At 40.3% G+C, this 24,105-nt stretch overlaps 1 protein-coding gene and 1 long non-coding RNA gene across 4 annotated transcripts in view; both read right to left on the bottom strand.

The window, feature by feature from the left end:
• Window positions 1-24,105, bottom strand: part of LOC121556227 (attractin-like) — a 198,781-nt gene that overhangs the window by 77,964 nt on the left and 96,712 nt on the right. For all 3 annotated transcript variants that reach the window (XM_041870125.1, XM_041870126.1, XM_041870124.1), the window contains exons 12-16: window positions 20,563-20,786; window positions 9,824-9,945; window positions 9,113-9,251; window positions 3,416-3,597; window positions 1-170 (exon numbers count right to left, since the gene is read on the bottom strand). The exon at window positions 1-170 is cut by the window's left edge and continues 50 nt beyond it. In XM_041870125.1, coding sequence (XP_041726059.1) covers window positions 1-170; window positions 3,416-3,597; window positions 9,113-9,251; window positions 9,824-9,945; window positions 20,563-20,786 — 837 coding nt within the window. The remainder of the gene's footprint in view (window positions 171-3,415; window positions 3,598-9,112; window positions 9,252-9,823; window positions 9,946-20,562; window positions 20,787-24,105) is intronic.
• LOC123481888 lies at window positions 12,391-13,979 on the bottom strand. Its single transcript, XR_006657429.1, has 3 exons — window positions 13,673-13,979; window positions 12,583-12,710; window positions 12,391-12,452 (listed from the first exon to the last, which is right to left on the bottom strand). It is a non-coding gene; the product is annotated as an uncharacterized LOC123481888 (long non-coding RNA).

Consider the following 24,105-nt stretch of genomic DNA (forward strand, 5'->3'; position numbering starts at 1 on the left):
TTCAGGCCGCTGGATGCCGGCTCTGCTAGGTAACCACAGAAACCGGCGTCGCTGGGTTCTCCCGGCAACCACTGGAGGGAGGTGTTAGTGAAGGGTGACATGTCTTCCCAGCACCAATAGGAGATGTTGATCTTCCTAAGCCCCACCCACGGAGTCACCAAGGCCTTGTACTGAAAAAAGTAACAGGAGCATGACTCATATTATATAGTATAGTTATATAGTATAGTTATATAGTTATATAGTATAGTTATATAGTATAGTTATATAGTTATATAATATAGTTATATAGTTATATAGTTATATAGTATAGTTATATAGTATAGTTATATAGTTATATAGTATAGTTATATAGTTATATAGTATAGTTATATAGTTATATAGTATAGTTATATAGTATAGTTATATAGTTATATAGTATAGTTATATAGTTATATAGTATAGTTATATAGTATAGTTATATAGTATAGTTATATAGTATAGTTATATAGTTATATAGTATAGTTATATAGTTATATAGTATAGTTATATAATATAGTTATATAGTTATAGTATAGTTATACATATAGTTATATAGTATAGTTATACATATAGTTATATATATAGTATAGTTATATATATATAGTATAGTTATATAGTTATATAGTATAGTTATATATAGTTATATATATAGGTATATAGTATAGTTATATATATATAGTTATATAGTATAGTTATATAGTATAGTTATATAGTTATATAGTATAGTTATATAGTATAGTTATATATAGTTATATAGTATAGTTATATAGTATAGTTATATAGTATAGTTATATAGTATAGTTATATAGTTATTTAGTTAGTTATATATATAGTTATATATATAGTATACAGTTATATAGTTATATAGTATAGTTATATAGTATAGTTATATAGTATAGTTATAGTTATATAGTTATATATATATAGTTATAAAGTTATATATTATAGTTATATAGTATAGTTATAGTTATATAGTTATAGTTATATAGTATAGTTATATAGTTATATAGTTATTTAGTTAGTTATATATATAGTATACAGTTATATAGTATAGTTATATAGTTATATAGTATAGTTATATAGTTATATAGTATAGTTATATAGTATAGTTATATAGTTATATAGTATAGTTATAAAGTATAGTTATATAGTATAGTTATAAAGTATAGTTATATAGTATAGTTATATAGTTATATATATATATAGTTATATAGTATAGTTATATAGTTATATATATAGTTATATAGTATAGTTATATAGTTATATAGTATAGTTATATATAGTTATATAGTATAGTTATATAGTATAGTTATATATATATAGTTATATAGTTATATAGTATAGTTATAGTTATTTAGTTAGTTATATATATATAGTTATATAGTATAGTTATAGTTATATAGTATAGTTATATAGTTATATAGTATAGTTATATAGTTATTTAGTTAGTTATATATATAGTTATAGTTATATATATAGTATACAGTTATATAGTTATATAGTATAGTTATATAGTTATATAGTATAGTTATATAGTTATATAGTATAGTTATATAGTATAGTTATATAGTATAGTTATATAGTATAGTTATATAGTATAGTTATATAGTTATATAGTATAGTTATATAGTTATATAGTATAGTTATATAGTATAGTTATATATATATAGTTATATAGTTATATAGTATAGTTATATAGTATAGTTATATAGTTATATATATATATAGTTATATAGTATAGTTATATAGTATAGTTATATAGTATACAGTGAGGGGAAAAAAGTATTTGATCCCCTGCTGATTTTGTACGTTTGCCAACTGACAAAGACAAAATCAGTCTATAATTTTAATGGTAGGTTTATTTGAACAGTGAGAGACAGAATAACAACAACAAAATCCAGAAAAACGCATGTCAATAATATTATAAATTGATTTGCATTTTAATGAGGGAATTAAGTATTTGACCCCTCTGCAAAACATGACTTAGTACTTGGTGTCAAAACCCTTGTTGGCAATCACAGAGGTCAGACGTTTCTTGTAGTTGGCCACCAGGTTTGCACACATCTCAGGAGGGATTTTGTCCCACTCCTCTTTGCAGATCTTCTCCAAATCATTAAGGTTTCGAGGCTGACGTTTGGCAACTCGAACCTTCAGCTCCCTCCACAGATTTTCTATGGGATTAAGGTCTGGAGACTGGCTAGGCCACTCCAGGACCTTAATGTGCTTCTTCTTGAGCCACTCCTTTGTTGCCTTGGCCGTGTGTTTTGGGTCATTGTCATGCTGGAATACCCATCCACGACCCACTTTCAATGCCCTGGCTGAGGGAAGGAGGTTCTCACCCAAGATTTGACGGTACATGGCCCCGTCCATCCTCCCTTTGATGCGGTGAAGTTGTCCTGTCCCCTTAGCAGAACAACACCCTCAAAGCATAATGTTTCCACCTCCATGTTTGACGGTGGGGATGGTGTTCTTGGGGTCATAGGCAGCATTCCTCCTAACATGGCGAGTTGAGTTGATGCCAAAGAGCTCCATTTTGGTCTCATCTGACCACAGCACTTTCACCCAGTTCTCCTCTGAATCATTCAGATGTTCATTGGTAAACTTCAGACGGGCATGTATATGTGCTTTCTTGAGCAGGGGGACCTTGTGGGCGCTACAGGATTTCAGTCCTTCACGGCATAGTGTGTTACCAATTGTTTTCTTGGTGACTATTGTCCCAGCTGCCTTGAGATCATTGACAAGATCCTCCCGTGTAGTTCTGGGCTGATTCCTCACCGTTCTCATGATCATTGCAACTCCACGAGATGAGATCTTGCATGGAGCCCCAGGCTGAGGGAGATTGACAGTTATTTTGTTTCTTCCATTTGCGAATAATCGCAACAACTGTTGTCACCTTCTCACCAAGCTGCTTGGTGATGGTCTTGTAGCCCATTCCAGCCTTGTGTAGGTCTACAATCTTGTCCCTGACATCCTTGGAGAGCTCTTTGGTCTTGGCCATGGTGGAGAGTTTGGAATCTGATTGATTGACTGCTTCTGTGGACAGGTGTCTTTTATACAGGTAACAAACTGAGATTAGGAGCACTCCCTTTAAGAGTGTGCTCCTAATCTCAGCTCGTTACCTGTATAAAAGACACCTGGGAGCCAGAAATCTTTCTGATTGAGAGGGGGTCAAATACTTATTTCCCTCATTAAAATGCAAATCAATTTATAAAATTTTTGACATGCGTTTTTCTGGATTTTTGTTGTTGTTATTCTGTCTCTCACTGTTCAAATAAACCTACCATTAAAATTATAGACTGATCATGTCTTTGTCAGTGGACAAACGTACAAAATCAGCAGGGGATCAAATACTTTTTTCCCCTCACTGTATGTTGTAATATATTGTAACCTTGCTCACCAGAACGTTCATGATCTGCAGCTCTTTAAGGACGAAGTCCACCTTCTTCTGATTGGTCAACGAGGCCAGGACGGCATTGTGACCCCGACAGGTCAGCTTGGCGTTGTCGTACGAGTCCTTCGCTGTGATGAACTTCAGACACGAGTTACCCACCAGGTGCCAACTCTCACCACAAATATTCTCTGGAGGATGAAAGATACATTTTTATATATTATACAGACAGATAGATATCTACAGATAGAAATATATATTACACAGACAGATAGATATCTACAGATAGAAATATATATTACACAGACAGATAGATATCTACAGATAGAAATATATATTACACAGACAGATAGATATCTACAGATAGAAATATATATTACACAGACAGATAGATATCTACAGATAGAAATATTCTCTGCAAGAAGAAGAGGACAAGACAGTTGGCAGTTGGATGTTTTAAAGGGATACCTTTGGGATTCTGTCAATGAGGCTCTTTATCTACTTCCTCAGAGTCAGATGAACTCGTGGACACCATGTTTATGTGTCTGTGTCCAGTATGAAGGAAGTTACAAGTAGTTTTGCGAGCCAACGCTAACTAGTTTTAGCACAATGACTGGAAGTCTATGGTATCTACTAGCGTGACTATGGGGAAGTAGCATCTCAAAGTATCCCTTTAAAACATCTAACGCTAACTGATAAGGACAACATACAAATCTGTAGATTATTGTTTTATTTTGTGATAGGTCCTTTTCTATGGTACAGAGTCTTCAGAAAGTATTCATACCCCTTGACTTATTCCACATTTTGTTATTACAGCCTGAATTCAAAATGGATTAAATAAATACAAAATCTCACCCATCTACACACAATACCCAATAATGACAAAGTGAAAACATGTTTTTAGAAATGTTTGCACATTTATTGAAAATGAAATACAGAAATATATTTTCACACACTTGAGTCAATTCTTCGTAGAATCACCTTTGGCAGCGATTGCAGCTGTGAGTCTTTCTGGGTAAGTCTCGAAGAGCTTTCCACACCTGGATTGTGCAACATTTGCCCATTATTCTTTTAAAGATTCTTCAAGCTCTGTCAAATTGGTTGTTGATCATTGCTAGACAACCATTTTCAAGTCTTGCCATAGATTTTCAAGCCGATTGAAGTCTAAACTTTAACTAGGCCGCTCAGGAACATTCACTGTCTTCTTGGTAAGCAACTCCAGTGTATATTTGGCCTTGTGTTATAGGTTATTGTCCTGCTGAAAGATGAATTCATCTACCAGTGTCTGGTGGAAAGCAGACTGAACCAGGTTTTCCTCTAGGATTTTGCCTGAGCTTAGCTCTATTCCGTTTATTTTTAACCAAAAAAACTCCCTTAACGATGACAAGCATACCCATAACATGATGCAGCCACCACCATGCTTGAAAATATGAAGAGTGGTACTTAGTGATGTGTTGGATTTGCCCCAAATGTAACGCTGTGTATTCAGGAAAAAAAGTTCATTTCTTTGCCACATTTTTTGCAGTTTTACTTTAGTGCCTTGTTGTAAACAGGATGTATGTTTTCTTTTCACTCTGTCATTTAGGTTAATATTGTGGAGTAACTACAATGTTGTTGATCCATCCTCAGTTTTCTCCTATCACAGCCATAACTCTTGTTACATGTTTTAGTCACCATGGCCTCATGGTGAAATCCCTGAGCGGTTTCCTTCCTCACCGGTAATTGAGTTAGGAAGGACGCCTGTATCTTTGTAGTGACAGGGTGTATTGATACAACATCCAAAGCCTAATTAATAACTTCACCATGCTCAAAGGGATATTCAGTGTCTGCTTTTTAAATTTTTACACATCTATGAATCTTTGCGAGGCATTGAAAAACATCCCTGGTCTTTGTGGTTGAATATGTGCTTGAAATTTACTCAATTGAGGGACCTTACAGATAATTGTATGTGTGTCATTTAAAAATCATGTTAAACACTATTATTGAAGCCTCCCGAGTGGCGCAGCGGTCTAAGGCGTCACTACAGACCCGGGTTCGATCCCAGGCTGTGTCACAGCGGGCTGTGACCGGGAGACCCATGAGGCGGCACACAATTGGCCCAGCGTAGTCCGGGTTAGGGGAGGGTTTGGCCAGCCGGGATTTCCTTGTCCCATTGTGCTCTAGCGACTCCTTGTGGCGGGCAGGGTGCCTGCACACTGACTTCGGTCGGCAGCTGGACGGTGTTTCCTCCGACACATTGGTGCGGCTTCCGGGTTAAGCGAGGAGTGTGTCAAGAAGCAGTGCGGCTTGGCAGGGTCGTGTTTCGGAGGACGCATGGCTCTCGACCTTCGCCTCTCCCGAGTCCGTAGGGGAGTTGCAGCGATGGGACAAGACTGCAACTGGGTGGTCCTCTGTAGCTCAGCTGGTAGAGCACGGCACTTGTAACGCCAGGGTAGTAGGTTCGATCCCCGGGACCACCCATACACAAAAAAATATATATATATATGCACGCATGACTGTAAGTCGCTTTGGATAAAAGTCCATGCAACTTATTACGTGACTTGTTAAGCACATTTCTACTCCTGAACTTATTTAGGCTTGCCATAACAATGGGGTTGAATACTTATTGACTCAAGACATTTCAGCTTTTCATTTTTGATTAATTTAAAAAAGAACATCTTCAAAGAGAATTCCACTTTGACATTATGGGGTATTGTCTGTAGATCAGTGACACAAAATCTCAATTGAATCCATTTGAAATTCAGGCTCTAATACAACAACATGTGGAAAAAGTAAAGGAGTGTGAATGGAGGATACATCTAAGAAAAGCAGGAATTCCTGATTAATTAGGAATAATCACATCCCTGCAATGCACAGCACAATATACTGTTAAACACTAGCAAATCATACTGTTAAACACTAGCAAATCATACTGTTAAACACTAGCAAATCATACTGTTAAACACTAGCAAATCATACTGTTAAACACTAGCAAATCATACTGTTAAACACTAGCAAATCATACTGTTAAACACTAGCAAATCATACTGTTAAACACTAGCAAATCATACTGTTAAACACTAGCAAATCATACTGTTAAACACTAGCAAATCATACTGTTAAACACTAGCAAATCATACTGTTAAACACTAGCAAATCATACTGTTAAACACTAGCAAATCATACTGTTAAACACTAGCAAATCATACTGTTAAACACTAGCAAATCATACTGTTAAACACTAGCAAATCATACTGTTAAACACTAGCAAATCATACTGTTAAACACTAGCAAATCATACTGTTAAACACTAGCAAATCATACTGTTAAACACTAGCAAATCATACTGTTAAACACTAGCAAATCATACTGTTAAACACTAGCAAATCATACTGTTAAACACTAGCAAATCATACTGTTAAACACTAGCAAATCATACTGTTAAACACTAGCAAATCATACTGTTAAACACTAGCAAATCATACTGTTAAACACTAGCAAATCATACTGTTAAACACTAGCAAATCATACTGTTAAACACTAGCAAATCATACTGTTAAACACTAGCAAATCATACTGTTAAACACTAGCAAATCATACTGTTAAACACTAGCAAATCATACTGTTAAACACTAGCAAATCATACTGTTAAACACTAGCAAATCATACTGTTAAACACTAGCAAATCATACTGTTAAACACTAGCAAATCATACTGTTAAACACTAGCAAATCATACTGTTAAACACTAGCAAATCATACTGTTAAACACTAGCAAATCATACTGTTAAACACTAGCAAATCATACTGTTAAACACTAGCAAATCATACTGTTAAACACTAGCAAATCATACTGTTAAACACTAGCAAATCATACTGTTAAACACTAGCAAATCAGCAGAGCTTTGATGTACAGTAGTATACAGGAAAGGTTTTGTATTACCAGGTAGAGAGATACACTTCTGGTCTCTTACCAGGTAGAGAGATACACTTCTGGTCTCTTACCAGGTAGAGAGATACACTTCTGGTCTCTTACCAGGTAGAGAGATACACTTCTGGTCTCTTACCAGGTAGAGAGATACACTTCTGGTCTCTTACCAGGTAGAGAGATACACTTCTGGTCTCTTACCAGGTAGAGAGATACACTTCTGGTCTCTTACCAGGTAGAGAGATACACTTCTGGTCTCTTACCAGGTAGAGAGATACACTTCTGGTCTCTTACCAGGTAGAGAGATACACTTCTGGTCTCTTACCAGGTAGAGAGATACACTTCTGGTCTCTTACCAGGTAGAGAGATACACTTCTGGTCTCTTACCAGGTAGAGAGATACACTTCTGGTCTCTTACCAGGTGAGAGATACACTTCTGGTCTCTTACCAGGTAGAGAGATACACTTCTGGTCTCTTACCAGGTAGAGAGACACACTTCTGGTCTCTTACCAGGTAGAGAGACACACTTCTGGTCTCTTACCAGGTGAGAGACACACTTCTGGTCTCTTACCAGGTAGAGAGACACACTTCTGGTCTCTTACCAGGTAGAGACACACTTCTGGTCTCTTACCAGGTAGAGAGACACACTTCTGGTCTCTTACCAGGTAGAGAGACACACTTCTGGTCTCTTACCAGGTAGAGAGACACACTTCTGGTCTCTTACCAGGTAGAGAGACACACTTCTGGTCTCTTACCAGGTAGAGAGACACACTTCTGGTCTCTTACCAGGTAGAGAGATACACTTCTGGTCTCTTACCAGGTAGAGAGATACACTTCTGGTCTCTTACCAGGTAGAGAGATACACTTCTGGTCTCTTACCAGGTAGAGAGATACACTTCTGGTCTCTTACCAGGTAGAGAGATACACTTCTGGTCTCTTACCAGGTAGAGAGATACACTTCTGGTCTCTTACCAGGTAGAGAGATACACTTCTGGTCTCTTACCAGGTAGAGAGATACACTTCTGGTCTCTTACCAGGTAGAGAGATACACTTCTGGTCTCTTACCAGGTAGAGAGACACACTTCTGGTCTCTTACCAGGTAGAGAGACACACTTCTGGTCTCTTACCAGGTAGAGAGATACACTTCTGGTTTCTTACCAGGTGGTTTCTAGGTTTTTACCAGGTAAGGATAAACACTCCTGGTTTCTGGGTTCTTACCTGGTAGAGCGATGCACTCCTGGTTTCTGGGTTCTTACCTGGTAGAGCGATGCACTCCTGGTTTCTGGGTTCTTACCTGGTAGAGCGATGCACTCCTGGTTTCTGGGTTGTTTCTGGGTTCTTACCTGGTAGAGCGATGCACTCCTGGTTTCTGGGTTGTTTCTGGGTTCTTACCTGGTAGAGCGATGCACTCCTGGTTTCTGGGTTGTTTCTGGGTTCTTACCTGGTAGAGCGATGCACTCCTGGTTTCTGGGTTGTTTCTGGGTTCTTACCTGGTAGAGCGATGCACTCCTGGTTTCTGGGTTGTTTCTGGGTTCTTACCTGGTAGAGCGATGCACTCCTGGTTTCTGGGTTCTTACCTGGTAGAGCGATGCACTCCTGGTTTCTGGGTTGTTTCTGGGTTCTTACCTGGTAGAGCGATGCACTCCTGGTTTCTGGGTTCTTACCTGGTAGAGCGATGCACTCCTGGTTTCTGGGTTGTTTCTGGGTTCTTACCTGGTAGAGCGATGCACTCCTGGTTTCTGGGTTCTTACCTGGTAGAGCGATGCACTCCTGGTTTCTGGGTTGTTTCTGGGTTCTTACCTGGTAGAGCGATGCACTCCTGGTTCCGAGGTTCCCACTGGCAGTTCTGGTCCACACCACAGCTCTTACAGCTGGTCTTCTTGTTGCAGACGTATGATGGGTTGTCTTTAGGACAGACGTCATACTCCACTATGGCCCCCTGGGGTAGGAGGACACATTAACATACATGATGGGTTGTCTTTAGGACAGACGTCATACTCCACTATGGCCCCCTGGGGTAGGAAGACACATTAACATACATGATGGGTTGTCTTTAGGACAGACGTCATACTCCACTATGGCCCCCTGGGGTAGGAAGACACATTAACATACATGATGGGTTGTCTTTAGGACAGACGTCATACTCCACTATGGCCCCCTGGGGTAGGAGGACACATTAACATACATGATGGGTTGTCTTTAGGACAGACGTCATACTCCACTATGGCCCCCTGGGGTAGGAAGACACATTAACATACATGATGGGTTGTCTTTAGGACAGACGTCATACTCCACTATGGCCCCCTGGGGTAGGAAGACACATTAACATACATGAGTATTCCTGGATTTCCTGCTTACTCCCTCCTGATTCCAGGAATCATCCAATTTCTGAAAAACCCTGGGTATTTAGTGGAATTATGCAACAACTAGACATTGTGTAAAGTCCATCTAATCTAAATATAAAGTAATATAATGTAATGATAATGAGCGCAGCCCATTGCCCAGTCTTACCGAGACAGCCGTACAGTTTGAGCTCACGGAGACACACTGAACTGCACACCACTGGCAGCCGTTAGTATTGGCTGTACAGCTGTAGCAGTCAGTGTACTGGTCACAACGATCGTTGTCAACATCTACAATACAACCAGAGAGTAATATTAGTACAGTAGTAGTCTAGTTACAGTACTTGTACAGTATCCGTACAGTATTAGTATAAATACATTATCCGTACAGTATCCGTACAGTATTAGTATAAATACATTATCCGTACAGTATTCTTACAGTATTAGTATAAATACATTATTCGTACAGTATTCTTACAGTATTAGTATAAATACATTATTTGTACAGTATTAGTATTCGTACAGGATTCGTATAATTTTTTTTTACTTTTTCTGTTGAAAAGCAATATCCCAAGTATAAATACAGTAAAGTACACACACTAAAGGGTAAAAAAAAAAAAGAAGTTTTGCAAAAATAGTTTTTTTTTTTTTAACACAATTGCAAACTTGAAGGAGCAGGGCATTCAAGGTAATGGTCTGATGGAACTTGGAGACATCGTCAGCCCCTCCCCCGTTGCTGGAGGAGCAATAGATAATTAAAGAGGAAGCCCCACCCCCCCTTGTGCCACGTCATGAGGATACCTGGACCACCTGTTGAGATGTACCTTTTGTTAAGTAAATCAGGTGTTAAATGAGGTGAAAGGGAGAGTGGAGCGTCACTTTAAACGTTGTTACTACCAGTGACTGTCTGTCCATTCTCTCTGCAGGGAAGATCTGGCTGGATAATGTGCAGTGTGGGTGTGGAGCGCCATGTAAAGGGGGTAATGGTTCAATCTACCCAACAACAAGAGAAAACGCTGAGGCTCTGTCTCTCCGTTAAGAGCTGATGTTTTTAATTACGCTTTTAGGTTCAAAACGGCCGCTAACAGCGTTTATCAGACTGAGCGTATAAAAGAAAGGACTATCTACCTAGAACTTCAACTCTCCTCCACAAGATAGACCAGGCTTTGTATGTAAAGAAAGGACTATCTACCTAGAACTTCAACTCTCCTCCACAAGATAGTCCTTTCTTTACATACAAAGCCTGGTCTATCTTGTGGAGGAGAGTTGAAGTTCTAGGTAGATAGTCCTTTCTTTACATACAAAGCCTGGTCTATCTTGTGGAGGAGAGTTGAAGTTATCGGTAGATAGTCCTTTCTTTACATACAAAGCCTGGTCTATCTTGTGGAGGAGAGTTGAAGTTATTAGGTAGATAGTCCTTTCTTTACATACAAAGCCTGGTCTATCTTGTGGAGGAGAGTTGAAGTTATTAGGTAGATAGTCCTTTCTTTACATACAAAGCCTGGTCTATCTTGTGGAGGAGAGTTGAAGTTATAGGTAGATAGTCCTTTCTTTACATACAAAGCCTGGTCTATCTACCTATAACTTCAACTCTCCTCCACAAGATAGACCAGGCTTTGTATGTAAAGAAAGGACTATCTACCTAATAACTTCAACTCTCCTCCACAAGATAGACCAGGCTTTGTATGTAAAGAAAGGACTATCTACCTAATAACTTCAACTCTCCTCCACAAGATAGACCAGGCTTTGTATGTAAAGAAAGGACTATCTACCGATAACTTCAACTCTCCTCCACAAGATAGACCAGGCTTTGTATGTAAAGAAAGGACTATCTACCGATAACTTCAACTCTCCTCCACAAGATAGACCAGGCTTTGTATGTAAAGAAAGGACTATCTACCGATAACTTCAACTCTCCTCCACAAGATGGACCAGGCTTTGTATGTAAAGAAAGGACTATCTACCTATAACTTCAACTCTCCTCCACAAGATAGACCAGGCTTTGTATGTAAAGAAAGGACTATCTACCTATAACTTCAACTCTCCTCCACAAGATAGACCAGGCTTTGTATGTAAAGAAAGGACTATCTACCTATAACTTCAACTCTCCTCCACAAGATAGACCAGGCTTTGTATGTAAAGAAAGGACTATCTACCGATAACTTCAACTCTCCTCCACAAGATGGACCAGGCTTTGTATGTAAAGAAAGGACTATCTACCGATAACTTCAACTCTCCTCCACAAGATGGACCAGGCTTTGTATGTAAAGAAAGGACTATCTACCGATAACTTCAACTCTCCTCCACAAGATAGACCAGGCTTTGTATGTAAAGAAAGGACTATCTACCGATAACTTCAACTCTCCTCCACAAGATGGACCAGGCTTTGTATGTAAAGAAAGGACTATCTACCTATAACTTCAACTCTCCTCCACAAGATAGACCAGGCTTTGTATGTAAAGAAAGGACTATCTACCGATAACTTCAACTCTCCTCCACAAGATAGTCCTTTCTTTACATACAAAGCCTGGTCTATCTTGTGGAGGAGAGTTGAAGTTATTAGGTAGATAGTCCTTTCTTTACATACAAAGCCTGGTCTATCTTGTGGAGGAGAGTTGAAGTTATTAGGTAGATAGTCCTTTCTTTACATACAAAGCCTGGTCTATCTTGTGGAGGAGAGTTGAAGTTATAGGTAGATAGTCCTTTCTTTACATACAAAGCCTGGTCTATCTACCTATAACTTCAACTCTCCTCCACAAGATAGACCAGGCTTTGTATGTAAAGAAAGGACTATCTACCTAATAACTTCAACTCTCCTCCACAAGATAGTCCTTTCTTTACATACAAAGCCTGGTCTATCTACCTAATAACTTCAACTCTCCTCCACAAGATAGACCAGGCTTTGTATGTAAAGAAAGGACTATCTACCGATAACTTCAACTCTCCTCCACAAGATAGACCAGGCTTTGTATGTAAAGAAAGGACTATCTACCGATAACTTCAACTCTCCTCCACAAGATAGACCAGGCTTTGTATGTAAAGAAAGGACTATCTACCTAATAACTTCAACTCTCCTCCACAAGATAGTCCTTTCTTTACATACAAAGCCTGGTCTATCTACCTAATAACTTCAACTCTCCTCCACAAGATAGACCAGGCTTTGTATGTAAAGAAAGGACTATCTACCGATAACTTCAACTCTCCTCCACAAGATAGACCAGGCTTTGTATGTAAAGAAAGGACTATCTACCGATAACTTCAACTCTCCTCCACAAGATAGACCAGGCTTTGTATGTAAAGAAAGGACTATCTACCGATAACTTCAACTCTCCTCCACAAGATGGACCAGGCTTTGTATGTAAAGAAAGGACTATCTACCTATAACTTCAACTCTCCTCCACAAGATAGACCAGGCTTTGTATGTAAAGAAAGGACTATCTACCTATAACTTCAACTCTCCTCCACAAGATAGACCAGGCTTTGTATGTAAAGAAAGGACTATCTACCTATAACTTCAACTCTCCTCCACAAGATAGACCAGGCTTTGTATGTAAAGAAAGGACTATCTACCGATAACTTCAACTCTCCTCCACAAGATGGACCAGGCTTTGTATGTAAAGAAAGGACTATCTACCTATAACTTCAACTCTCCTCCACAAGATAGACCAGGCTTTGTATGTAAAGAAAGGACTATCTACCTATAACTTCAACTCTCCTCCACAAGATAGACCAGGCTTTGTATGTAAAGAAAGGACTATCTACCGATAACTTCAACTCTCCTCCACAAGATAGACCAGGCTTTGTATGTAAAGAAAGGACTATCTACCGATAACTTCAACTCTCCTCCACAAGATAGACCAGGCTTTGTATGTAAAGAAAGGACTATCTACCTATAACTTCAACTCTCCTCCACAAGATAGACCAGGCTTTGTATGTAAAGAAAGGACTATCTACCTATAACTTCAACTCTCCTCCACAAGATAGACCAGGCTTTGTATGTAAAGAAAGGACTATCTACCTATAACTTCAACTCTCCTCCACAAGATAGACCAGGCTTTGTATGTAAAGAAAGGACTATCTACCGATAACTTCAACTCTCCTCCACAAGATAGACCAGGCTTTGTATGTAAAGAAAGGACTATCTACCGATAACTTCAACTCTCCTCCACAAGATGGACCAGGCTTTGTATGTAAAGAAAGGACTATCTACCTAGAACTTCAACTCTCCTCCACAAGATAGACCAGGCTTTGTATGTAAAGAAAGGACTATCTACCTATAACTTCAACTCTCCTCCACAAGATAGACCAGGCTTTGTATGTAAAGAAAGGACTATCTACCTAGAACTTCAACTCTCCTCCACAAGATAGTCCTTTCTTTACATACAAAGCCTGGTCTATCTTGTGGAGGAGAGTTGAAGTTCTAGGTAGATAGTCCCTTTCTTTACATACAAAGCCTGGTATCTTGTGGAGGAGAGTTGAAGTTATCGGTAGATAGTCCTTTCTACATACAAGCCTGGTCTATCTTGTGGAGGAGAGTTGAAGTTACTAGGTAGATAGTCCTTTCTTTACATACAAAGCCTGGTCTATCTTTGTGGAGGAGAGTTGAAGTTATTAGGTAGATAGTCCTTTCTTTACATACAAAGCCTGGTCTATCTTGTGGAGGAGAGTTGAAGTTATAGGTAGATAGTCCTTTCTTTACATACAAAGCCTGGTCTATCTACCTATAACTTCAACTCTCCTCCACAAGATAGTCCTTTCTTTACATACAAAGCCTGGTCTATCTTGTGGAGGAGAGTTGAAGTTATAGGTAGATAGACCAGGCTTTGTATGTAAAGAAAGGACTATCTACCTATAACTTCAACTCTCCTCCACAAGATAGACCAGGCTTTGTATGTAAAGAAAGGACTATCTACCTAATAACTTCAACTCTCCTCCACAAGATAGACCAGGCTTTGTATGTAAAGAAAGGACTATCTACCTAATAACTTCAACTCTCCTCCACAAGATAGACCAGGCTTTGTATGTAAAGAAAGGACTATCTACCGATAACTTCAACTCTCCTCCACAAGATAGACCAGGCTTTGTATGTAAAGAAAGGACTATCTACCGATAACTTCAACTCTCCTCCACAAGATAGACCAGGCTTTGTATGTAAAGAAAGGACTATCTACCGATAACTTCAACTCTCCTCCACAAGATGGACCAGGCTTTGTATGTAAAGAAAGGACTATCTACCTATAACTTCAACTCTCCTCCACAAGATAGTCCTTTCTTTACATACAAAGCCTGGTCTATCTTGTGGAGGAGAGTTGAAGTTATAGGTAGATAGTCCTTTCTTTACATACAAAGCCTGGTCTATCTTGTGGAGGAGAGTTGAAGTTATAGGTAGATAGTCCTTTCTTTTACATACAAAGCCTGGTCTATCTTGTGGAGGAGAGTTGAAGTTATAGGTAGATAGTCCTTTCTTTTACATACAAAGCCTGGTCTATCTACCTATAACTTCAACTCTCCTCCACAAGATAGACCAGGCTTTGTATGTAAAAGAAAGGACTATCTACCTATAACTTCAACTCTCCTCCACAAGATAGACCAGGCTTTTGTATGTAAAGAAAGGACTATCTACCGATAACTTCAACTCTCCTCCACAAGATAGACCAGGCTTTGTATGTAAAGAAAGGACTATCTACCGATAACTTCAACTCTCCTCCACAAGATGGACCAGGCTTTGTATGTAAAGAAAGGACTATCTACCTATAACTTCAACTCTCCTCCACAAGATAGTCCTTTCTTTACATACAAAGCCTGGTCTATCTTGTGGAGGAGAGTTGAAGTTATAGGTAGATAGTCCTTTCTTTACATACAAAGCCTGGTCCATCTTGTGGAGGAGAGTTGAAGTTATCGGTAGATAGTCCTTTCTTTACATACAAAGCCTGGTCTATCTTGTGGAGGAGAGTTGAAGTTATCGGAGATAGTCCTTTCTTACAACAAAGCCTGGTCTATCTTGTGGAGGAGAGTTGAAGTTATAGGTAGATAGTCCTTTCTTTACATACAAAGCCTGGTCTATCTACCTATAACTTCAACTCTCCTCCACAAGATAGACCAGGCTTTGTATGTAAAGAAAGGACTATCTACCGATAACTTCAACTCTCCTCCACAAGATAGACCAGGCTTTGTATGTAAAGAAAGGACTATCTACCGATAACTTCAACTCTCCTCCACAAGATGGACCAGGCTTTGTATGTAAAGAAAGGACTATCTACCTAGAACTTCAACTCTCCTCCACAAGATAGACCAGGCTTTGTATGTAAAGAAAGGACTATCTACCTATAACTTCAACTCTCCTCCACAAGATAGACCAGGCTTTGTATGTAAAGAAAGGACTATCTACCGATAACTTCAACTCTCCTCCACAAGCTAGACCAGGCTTTGTATGTAAAGAAAGGACTATCTACCGATAACTTCAACTCTCCTCCACAAGATAGACCAGGCTTTGTATGTAAAGAAAGGACTATCTACCGATAACTTCAACTCTCCTCCACAAGCTAGACCAGGCTTTGTATGTAAAGAAAGGACTATCTACCGATAACTTCAACTCTCCTCCACAAGATAGACCAGGCTTTGTATGTAAAGAAAGGACTATCTACCGATAACTTCAACTCTCCTCCACAAGATAGACCAGGCTTTGTATGTAAAGAAAGGACTATCTACCGATAACTTCAACTCTCCTCCACAAGATAGTCCTTTCTTTACATACAAAGCCTGGTCTATCTTGTGGAGGAGAGTTGAAGTTATAGGTAGATAGTCCTTTCTTTACATACAAAGCCTGGTCTATCTACCTATAACTTCAACTCTCCTCCACAAGCTAGACCAGGCTTTGTATGAGACATCACAACATTTGGTAGGACACGGCCCTGTAGTTTCTATATGATCAGTTCTAGGGCTTTGCTGTCTGACTTTTGGAGTCCTGTATTAGATAGTATGTGTCTGAAAGACATTCAGGATGCAGTTTTCATCTCCAACCCCAGAAAATGAGTCCGCCCAACGGGGAAATGGAAGAGTTTAATGCAGCCGTGACAAAAAGACACCGAACCAACTACAGTCTACTGTACTTTACACACAGATATACTGTACACACAGATATACTGTACTGCAGGGGTTTTTATACTTTTTCAGCCTGGGACCCAAATAAGAAATTCTGTGTTTTCCTGGGACTCAAGCTTAGGATAATATGCAGCTATAGTAAATATGGGTACATCTCATTGCCCTTATGCCTAAAACTACATAGACAAAACCAAGTAATGAAATAGCAGTTACATATCTACATGTTTATTGGTCCCCATTAAAAACACTCTTCCATATCTGTCTAGATTGGAACTGTTGCTGTTAAAACACAATAAATCATGTTCATTCTGAACTGGAATAAACTGATTGATCACATCAAACAGATGTAGACCAGAAAACACACACAGTCGTAATGAGAGGTGTGTGGCTGGTTGAAGCTTCAACAAGCATGTCTATTCTGTTCTCAGTTGTTGACAGTGCAACCCTGAGGTCATGCTCAGCATTGAGTCTGTTTCTGTACTTGTTTTTTTAAGTACGCCAGAGTTGAGAACCCTGACTCACATGTGGTGCCAAACTGGATCAGAACATCTATCTACTGCTTTCTCAGTCAGGCAGGGGACCGCTTCCTGCTGTAGATGAGCAACCCAGAACGGTGTGAGTGTGTTAACCTCAAAAAGCATCTTGCTTCAAATCGGTTTATTCCAGTTCAGAATAAAAATGATTACTTGTATTTTAACAGCAACAGTTCCAACCTAGACTAGTTTTCAACAATAATTTCTACAGTAGATGTACAGTAGGTCTGATCATTATTCATCTGTACTGTTACCTATGGTTGCACTATCAGTAGCCAGCTAGCTTGCTTTGGCTAACGTTAGCTATTAGAAACTCACATCTACTACTATGACAGATAGTACTCCCTTATTTCTGCTTATCATCACCACCTGTTATAAAATGACAACAATGCCTTGCAAGCTGACTTACTTTTCCACTGTCGAAGCACTATTTCCTGAAGCATTCTGCCCTGTTCTGAAAGGACGTGTCGTTTTATTAATTTTTTTGTTTTGAGAGACTCATTACCAAGCACTTCCCCCTCACCAAACACTTCCCCCTCACCAAACACTTCCCCCTCACCAAACACTTTCCCCCTCACCAAACACTTTCCCCCTCACCAAACACTTTCCCCCTCACCAAACACTTTCCCCCTCACCAAACACTGTCCCCCTCACCAAACACTGTGGGCGCTCCTCATTATTTCTCTACGTTTGTATGAAAGAGAGAGAAACTCATCGCTGTATTTGCGTTTCATGGCTATTGAGCTCAGTGTGAACTTGTGGCTAGCTTGAGTCCATCTGATGACAGCTGTGAGTGATGGCGAGTGGGAATGACAAGTCAGTGGCTGACAGCGCATCATCTGCTGATGAACGACAGCGCTGCATCGTGTGGGTGGCGGAGTGATCTTCAAGAAAACTGCAGAAAATAGATCAGGTAAACGGCGAAGCACACAGCCATCTTCCTCCTCACGCAGCTGCCAAACTGAGCATAGACCGCTGCTAAGCAATGAACAGAGAAAGCAGTTGCACTTGGCCAAATCAATTCCAGTAATTCATGAAATAATTATACATTTACTCTGACACCATTAACAGGTCAGCGACCCACTTTGGGTCACGACCCATTCTTTAAGAATGGCTGCTGGACTGTACTGCATTGTACACAGATATATATACTGCACTGTACACACAGATACACTGCATTCGGAAAGTATTCAGACCCCTTGACTTTTTCCACATTTTGTTACGCTACAGCCTTACTCTAAAATTGATTAAATAATTTTTTCCCCTTATCAATCTACACACAACCTCATAATGACAAAGTGAAAATAGGTTATAGTCTGGTCCCAGATCTGGTTGAAGTTGGTTATAGTCTGGTCCCAGATCTGGTTGTGTATCTTGCCAACTCCTATGGTCATTGCTGACATATGTGACTCGTTTCAGGAAACTAGGCGTATGCCGCGCGTCACAGGAGTGCCATTTTAACCTAAACTTTTTATTTTATTTTATCAAAATGCGTTTTTGGGCAGAACCTTCTGGAACATGTGAACTTTCATGTGCCTTAATAACAAACTTGTATGCCATCTGTAAATACGAATAAAATGGTTAGATTACGAGCCTAGTTGGTTTAGCCATGGAAAAAGACAGCAACCTTCCCGCTAGCCATGATTGGCTGAGATAATGAGTGGGCTGGACATGACGGGAGATGAGTTCGGATTGGTCTGCCATGTAGCACGCTTCTGTCTATAACATGAGCTGGTCAGTATGTGTAGGTAATCCTTTCTAACGCAGCTTCTTTGAAATATATCACGTAGTAGAACTGCATAAGTGTTGCTCTCCACTTTCTGGAAGACCGAGTTTTGAAATCAGTGGAATTAGAGTATGATAGCTAAAGACATGGAGTAAATTCTGGCGTTTGATTGCAAATATGCAGACGGAGTCTAAAAGAGAACACAGAAGGCTCCGGATTACATCTTCAAACTAAGGGCAACCATGGCATCCGTGACAGAGAGGGAGAAGCGTCCATCCATGTATACGGGTAAGAGAGTCTAGCTAGCTAAATTTTCAGATATTACACGTTTCTAATTTTGTCAAAGTCGTTTTCATTTCAAGTTAAAGTGTACTGTTAGCTAGCTAGCTAACGTTAGCTGGCTGACTAGCTAGCTAACATTACATGTATGATCTGTGTAGTAATATTATTTGTATCTCAGAGCCATTTGCATTGCTAGTTATAATCTAATGTTAGCTAGCTAACATTGAACCTTGTTGGTTAGCTACCTGTAGATTCATGCAGGGTAGTAACATTATGAGTTAGAATTATGGTTCATTGTTTAGCTAGCTAGCTACATGTCTAATGAAAAGACTCCACTATGCAAGTAACTATTTCAATAGAATGTTTATGATGTCACTGCGACAACTGTCGATAGACGTAGCTGGTAAATTCGCTCTGGCTATCTACTCTTATTTCAGAGCACTCTAGTCTGAGTGTGCCAGAGTGCAGAATAACTGACAAATTTACTAACGCTCAACACCCGTTGAATATGGCCAGTGTCAGTAAACGCTGACAAAAAAAGTGTAATGAAATTGTTGCCAGCAGCACAGTTGCAGTCACCAACGCTCTGGATAACATAAAAACAGCCTAACCAGCTTTGCTAGGGCAAGTAAAATGGTCAGAGTGAGCTGTTCTCTCATTTATGTCTGGAAGTAGCTAGCAAGCTAGCCAACGTTAGCCAGTTAGCTTGGGTGCTTGACTGCTGTTGTTAGGTCTGAACGCTCGGATCAACACTACTTGCGCTCCGAGAGCGAAACGCTCTGAATTTACAAAACGGCCAAGTTGACAACGCTCTGAGTTTACGAACGCCCAGAGCACACTCTGGCACTTCAGATTAAATTTACAAACACACCCGTAGTATAAACCAGCCTTTAGTCTTGAAATCTTTGGTTGTTTAGTATATAGCCTCACGTGAATCCTTAAAGAGATGGGTGGGGCTAAGGCTTAAGAGGGTGTGAACGATGCTGAATGGGTGTAGACAAAGAAGAGCTCTCCAGTAGGTGTACCAAAATATTCAAGGGACATTTTCTCAAAAGTGAGGTTACAAGTTTATCAACTTTCAAAGCAGAATTACTTTCCCATTGTTCCTCAACTGTAGTGTATGATATACCAGTTTCTAGCTCGGAGTCTCTACTTTTATCCCAATGTAAAAAACACAATCTTCAAATGTTGCTACATAAGACCGAATCGAGCCGGTCGGTCACATATGTGGAACTAGGCTAGTGGTTAGATTGACAGGTCACCTACATATTCTGGTTCCACAGGAGGCCAGGGCGGTCTGCTCCTTAAGGGGTCCAGGGTTGGAGTCCCAGGGCAGGCAGGAGCCCAGGTCAGCGTTCCAGAGGCAGTGAACCCCCGGCCAGGCCGTGACACAGGCAGCAGCGCTGGGAGCACTGGAGCAGCTGGCTGGCGTGTAGATCAGGACATCACTCAACAACAGGCTGTTGAACCCCCCAAACACATACATCACACTGTAGGAGTGAGAGACGGAGGGAGGAGAAGGGAGGGAGGGAGGAGAAGGGAGGGGGGAGGGAGGAGAAGGGAGGGGGGAGGGAGGAGAGGTGGAAAGAAAGATAAGACACATGAAAGAAAGAACAGACATAGTTCCCTTAGCAATGGTTGTGAGAGTCTCTCTCCCTCTCCTCCCCAATTTAAGGGCTTTATCGTCATGGGAAACGTATCTTTATCGTCATGGGAAACGTATCTTTACGTTGCCAAAGCAAGTGAAATAGATAATAAACAAATGTGAATGAAACAAACAAATTCTTTACAGTAAACATTACACTCACAAAAGTTAAAAATTAATAAAATACATTTCAAGTGTCATTATCTTTCTCTCTCTCCTCTCTCAATTCAACTCAATTCAATAGACTTTATTGACATGGCAAGTTAAATTACTTACATTGTCAAAGTATACATATATCAAAAATGTTGGGACCAACAGCAATAATAATAGTAGTAGTGGAAATGGGATTACCATTAACAGCAACTACAACAACAATATTAATGAGAATAACAATACATTAAAGCAATAGTAGTAGACCAGCCTCAACATGACTGAGAAGACACATTACATGGTATGAAATGATGTCTCTTTGTCTGTCTCTGTCTCACTTCTCTCTCCCCTCAATCCCCATCTCTCCAGACCTCCTCAATCCCCATCTCTCCAGACCTCCTCAACCCTCCTCTCTCCCCTCCTCATCCCCCATCTCTCCCCTCCTCAACCCTCCTCTCTCCCCTCCTCAACCCTCCTCTCTCCCCTCCTCAACCCTCATCTCTCCCCTCCTCAACCCTCATCTCTCCCCTCCTCAACCCTCCTCTCTCCCCTCCTCAACCCTCATCTCTCCCCTCATCTCTCCCCTCCTCAACCCTCCTCTCTCCCCTCCTCAACCCTCCTCTCTCCTCCTCAACCCTCCTCTCTCCCCTCCTCAATTCTCATCTCTCCCCTCATCTCTCCCCTCCTCAAACCTCATCTCTCCCCTCCTCTCTCCCCTCCTCAACCCTCCTCTCTCCCCTCCTCAACCCTCCTCTCTCCCCTCCTCAACCCTCCTCTCTCCCCTCCTCAACCCTCATCTCTCCCCTCCTCAACCCTCATCTCTCCCCTCCTCAACCCTCCCCTCTCCCCTCCTCAACCCTCCCCTCCTCAACCCTCCCCTCCTCAACCCTCACCTCTCCCCTCCTGCTGGGAAGGGACACCCATAAGGAGTAGCAGGTTGACGTTCTAACACACGCCTGGTGTTCTCAAACAGCTCAATAACGAATCATCAGGTTTTGTCCCAGCTATTACCCTGCTGACTGTATAACTAGGTCTTAGCTGTTATTACATGGGCAGACTAAAAACATCCCATACTCATCACAACTAGGTCTTAGCTGTTATTACATGGGCAGACTAAAAACATCCCATACTCATCACAACTAGGTCTTAGCTGTTATTACATGGGCAGACTAAAAACATCCCATACTCATCACAACTAGGTCTTAGCTGTTATTACATGGGCAGACTAAAGACATCCCATACTCATCACAACTAGGTCTTAGCTGCTATTACATGGGCAGACTAAAAACATCCCATACTCATCACAACTAGGTCTTAGCTGTTATTACATGGGCAGACTAAAAACATCCCATACTCATCACAACTAGGTCTTAGCTGTTATTACATGGGCAGACTAAAAACATCCCATACTCATCACAACTAGGTCTTAGCTGTTATTACATGGGCAGACTAAAAACATCCCATACTCATCACAACTAGGTCTTAGCTGTTATTACATGGGCAGACTAAAAACATCCCATACTCATCACAACTAGGTCTTAGCTGTTATTACATGGGCAGACTAAAAACATCCCATACTCATCACAACTAGGTCTTAGCTGTTATTACATGGGCAGACTAAAAACATACCATACTCATCACAACTAGGTCTTAGCTGTTATTACATGGGCAGACTAAAAACATCCCATACTCATCACAACTAGGTCTTAGCTGTTATTACATGGGCAGACTAAAAACATCCCATACTCATCACAACTAGGTCTTAGCTGTTATTACATGGGCAGACTAAAAACATCCCATACTCATCACAACTAGGTCTTAGCTGTTATTACATGGGCAGACTAAAGACATCCCATACTCATCACAACTAGGTCTTAGCTGTTATTACATGGGCAGACTAAAAACATCCCATACTCATCACAACTAGGTCTTAGCTGTTATTACATGGGCAGACTAAAAACATCCCATACTCATCACAACTAGGTCTTAGCTGTTATTACATGGGCAGACTAAAAAACATCCCATACTCATCACAACTAGGTCTTAGCTGTTATTACATGGGCAGACTAAAAACATCCCATACTCATCACAACTAGGTCTTAGCTGTTATTACATGGGCAGACTAAAAACATCCCATACTCATCACAACTAGGTCTTAGCTGTTATTACATGGGCAGACTAAAAACATCCCATACTCATCTCTGTAATCTCCTGAACCTTGGATAAAACTGTGGCACTGATTACTGTAACTCATTCATAGACGCTAACTACCTTTAACGCCTATTGACGGCAGTATCTTCTGGCCGGGGGAGTTTTGTTCTGAATGTTAAAACATATCGCTTACGGTTTTGGAAACAAAGGATCTTTCATGTCAGCAAGAAATAATAATAATCCTTTTTTTTTTAAAGGTTATAGTGTTAGTGTTCCATGGCTTGTTTACGGAAGACAGAGGCGTGCCTGTGCTAATTACCTATCTGCATCGCAACAGAGGCGTGCCTGTGCTAATTACCGATCTGCATCGCAACAGAGGCGTGCCTGTGCTAATTACCGATCTGCATCGCAACAGAGGCGTGCCTGTGCTAATTACCTATCTGCATCGCAACAGAGGCGTGCCTGTGCTAATTACCTATCTGCATCGCAACAGAGGCGTGCCTGTGCTAATTACCTATCTGCATCGCAACAGAGGCGTGCCTGTGCTAATTACCCATCTGCATCGCAACAGAGGCGTGCCTGTGCTAATTACCTGTCTGCATCGCAACAGAGGCGTGCCTGTGCTAATTACCTGTCTGCATCGCAACAGAGGCGTGCCTGTGCTAATTACCCATCTGCATCGCAATGGGTAATCTCTCTACCTGTCACTGGATACTGAAGCAGACAGTCTCTCTGTACCTGTCACTGGATACTGAAGCAGACAGTGTATCTCTACCTGTCACTGGATACTGAAGCAGACAGTGTCTCTCTACCTGTCACTGGATACTGAAGCAGACAGTCTCTCTCTACCTGTCACTGGATAT

The sequence above is a fragment of the Coregonus clupeaformis genome, chromosome 25, assembly GCF_020615455.1.
Source record: "Coregonus clupeaformis isolate EN_2021a chromosome 25, ASM2061545v1, whole genome shotgun sequence".
Taxonomy (NCBI): Eukaryota; Metazoa; Chordata; class Actinopteri; order Salmoniformes; family Salmonidae; genus Coregonus; species Coregonus clupeaformis.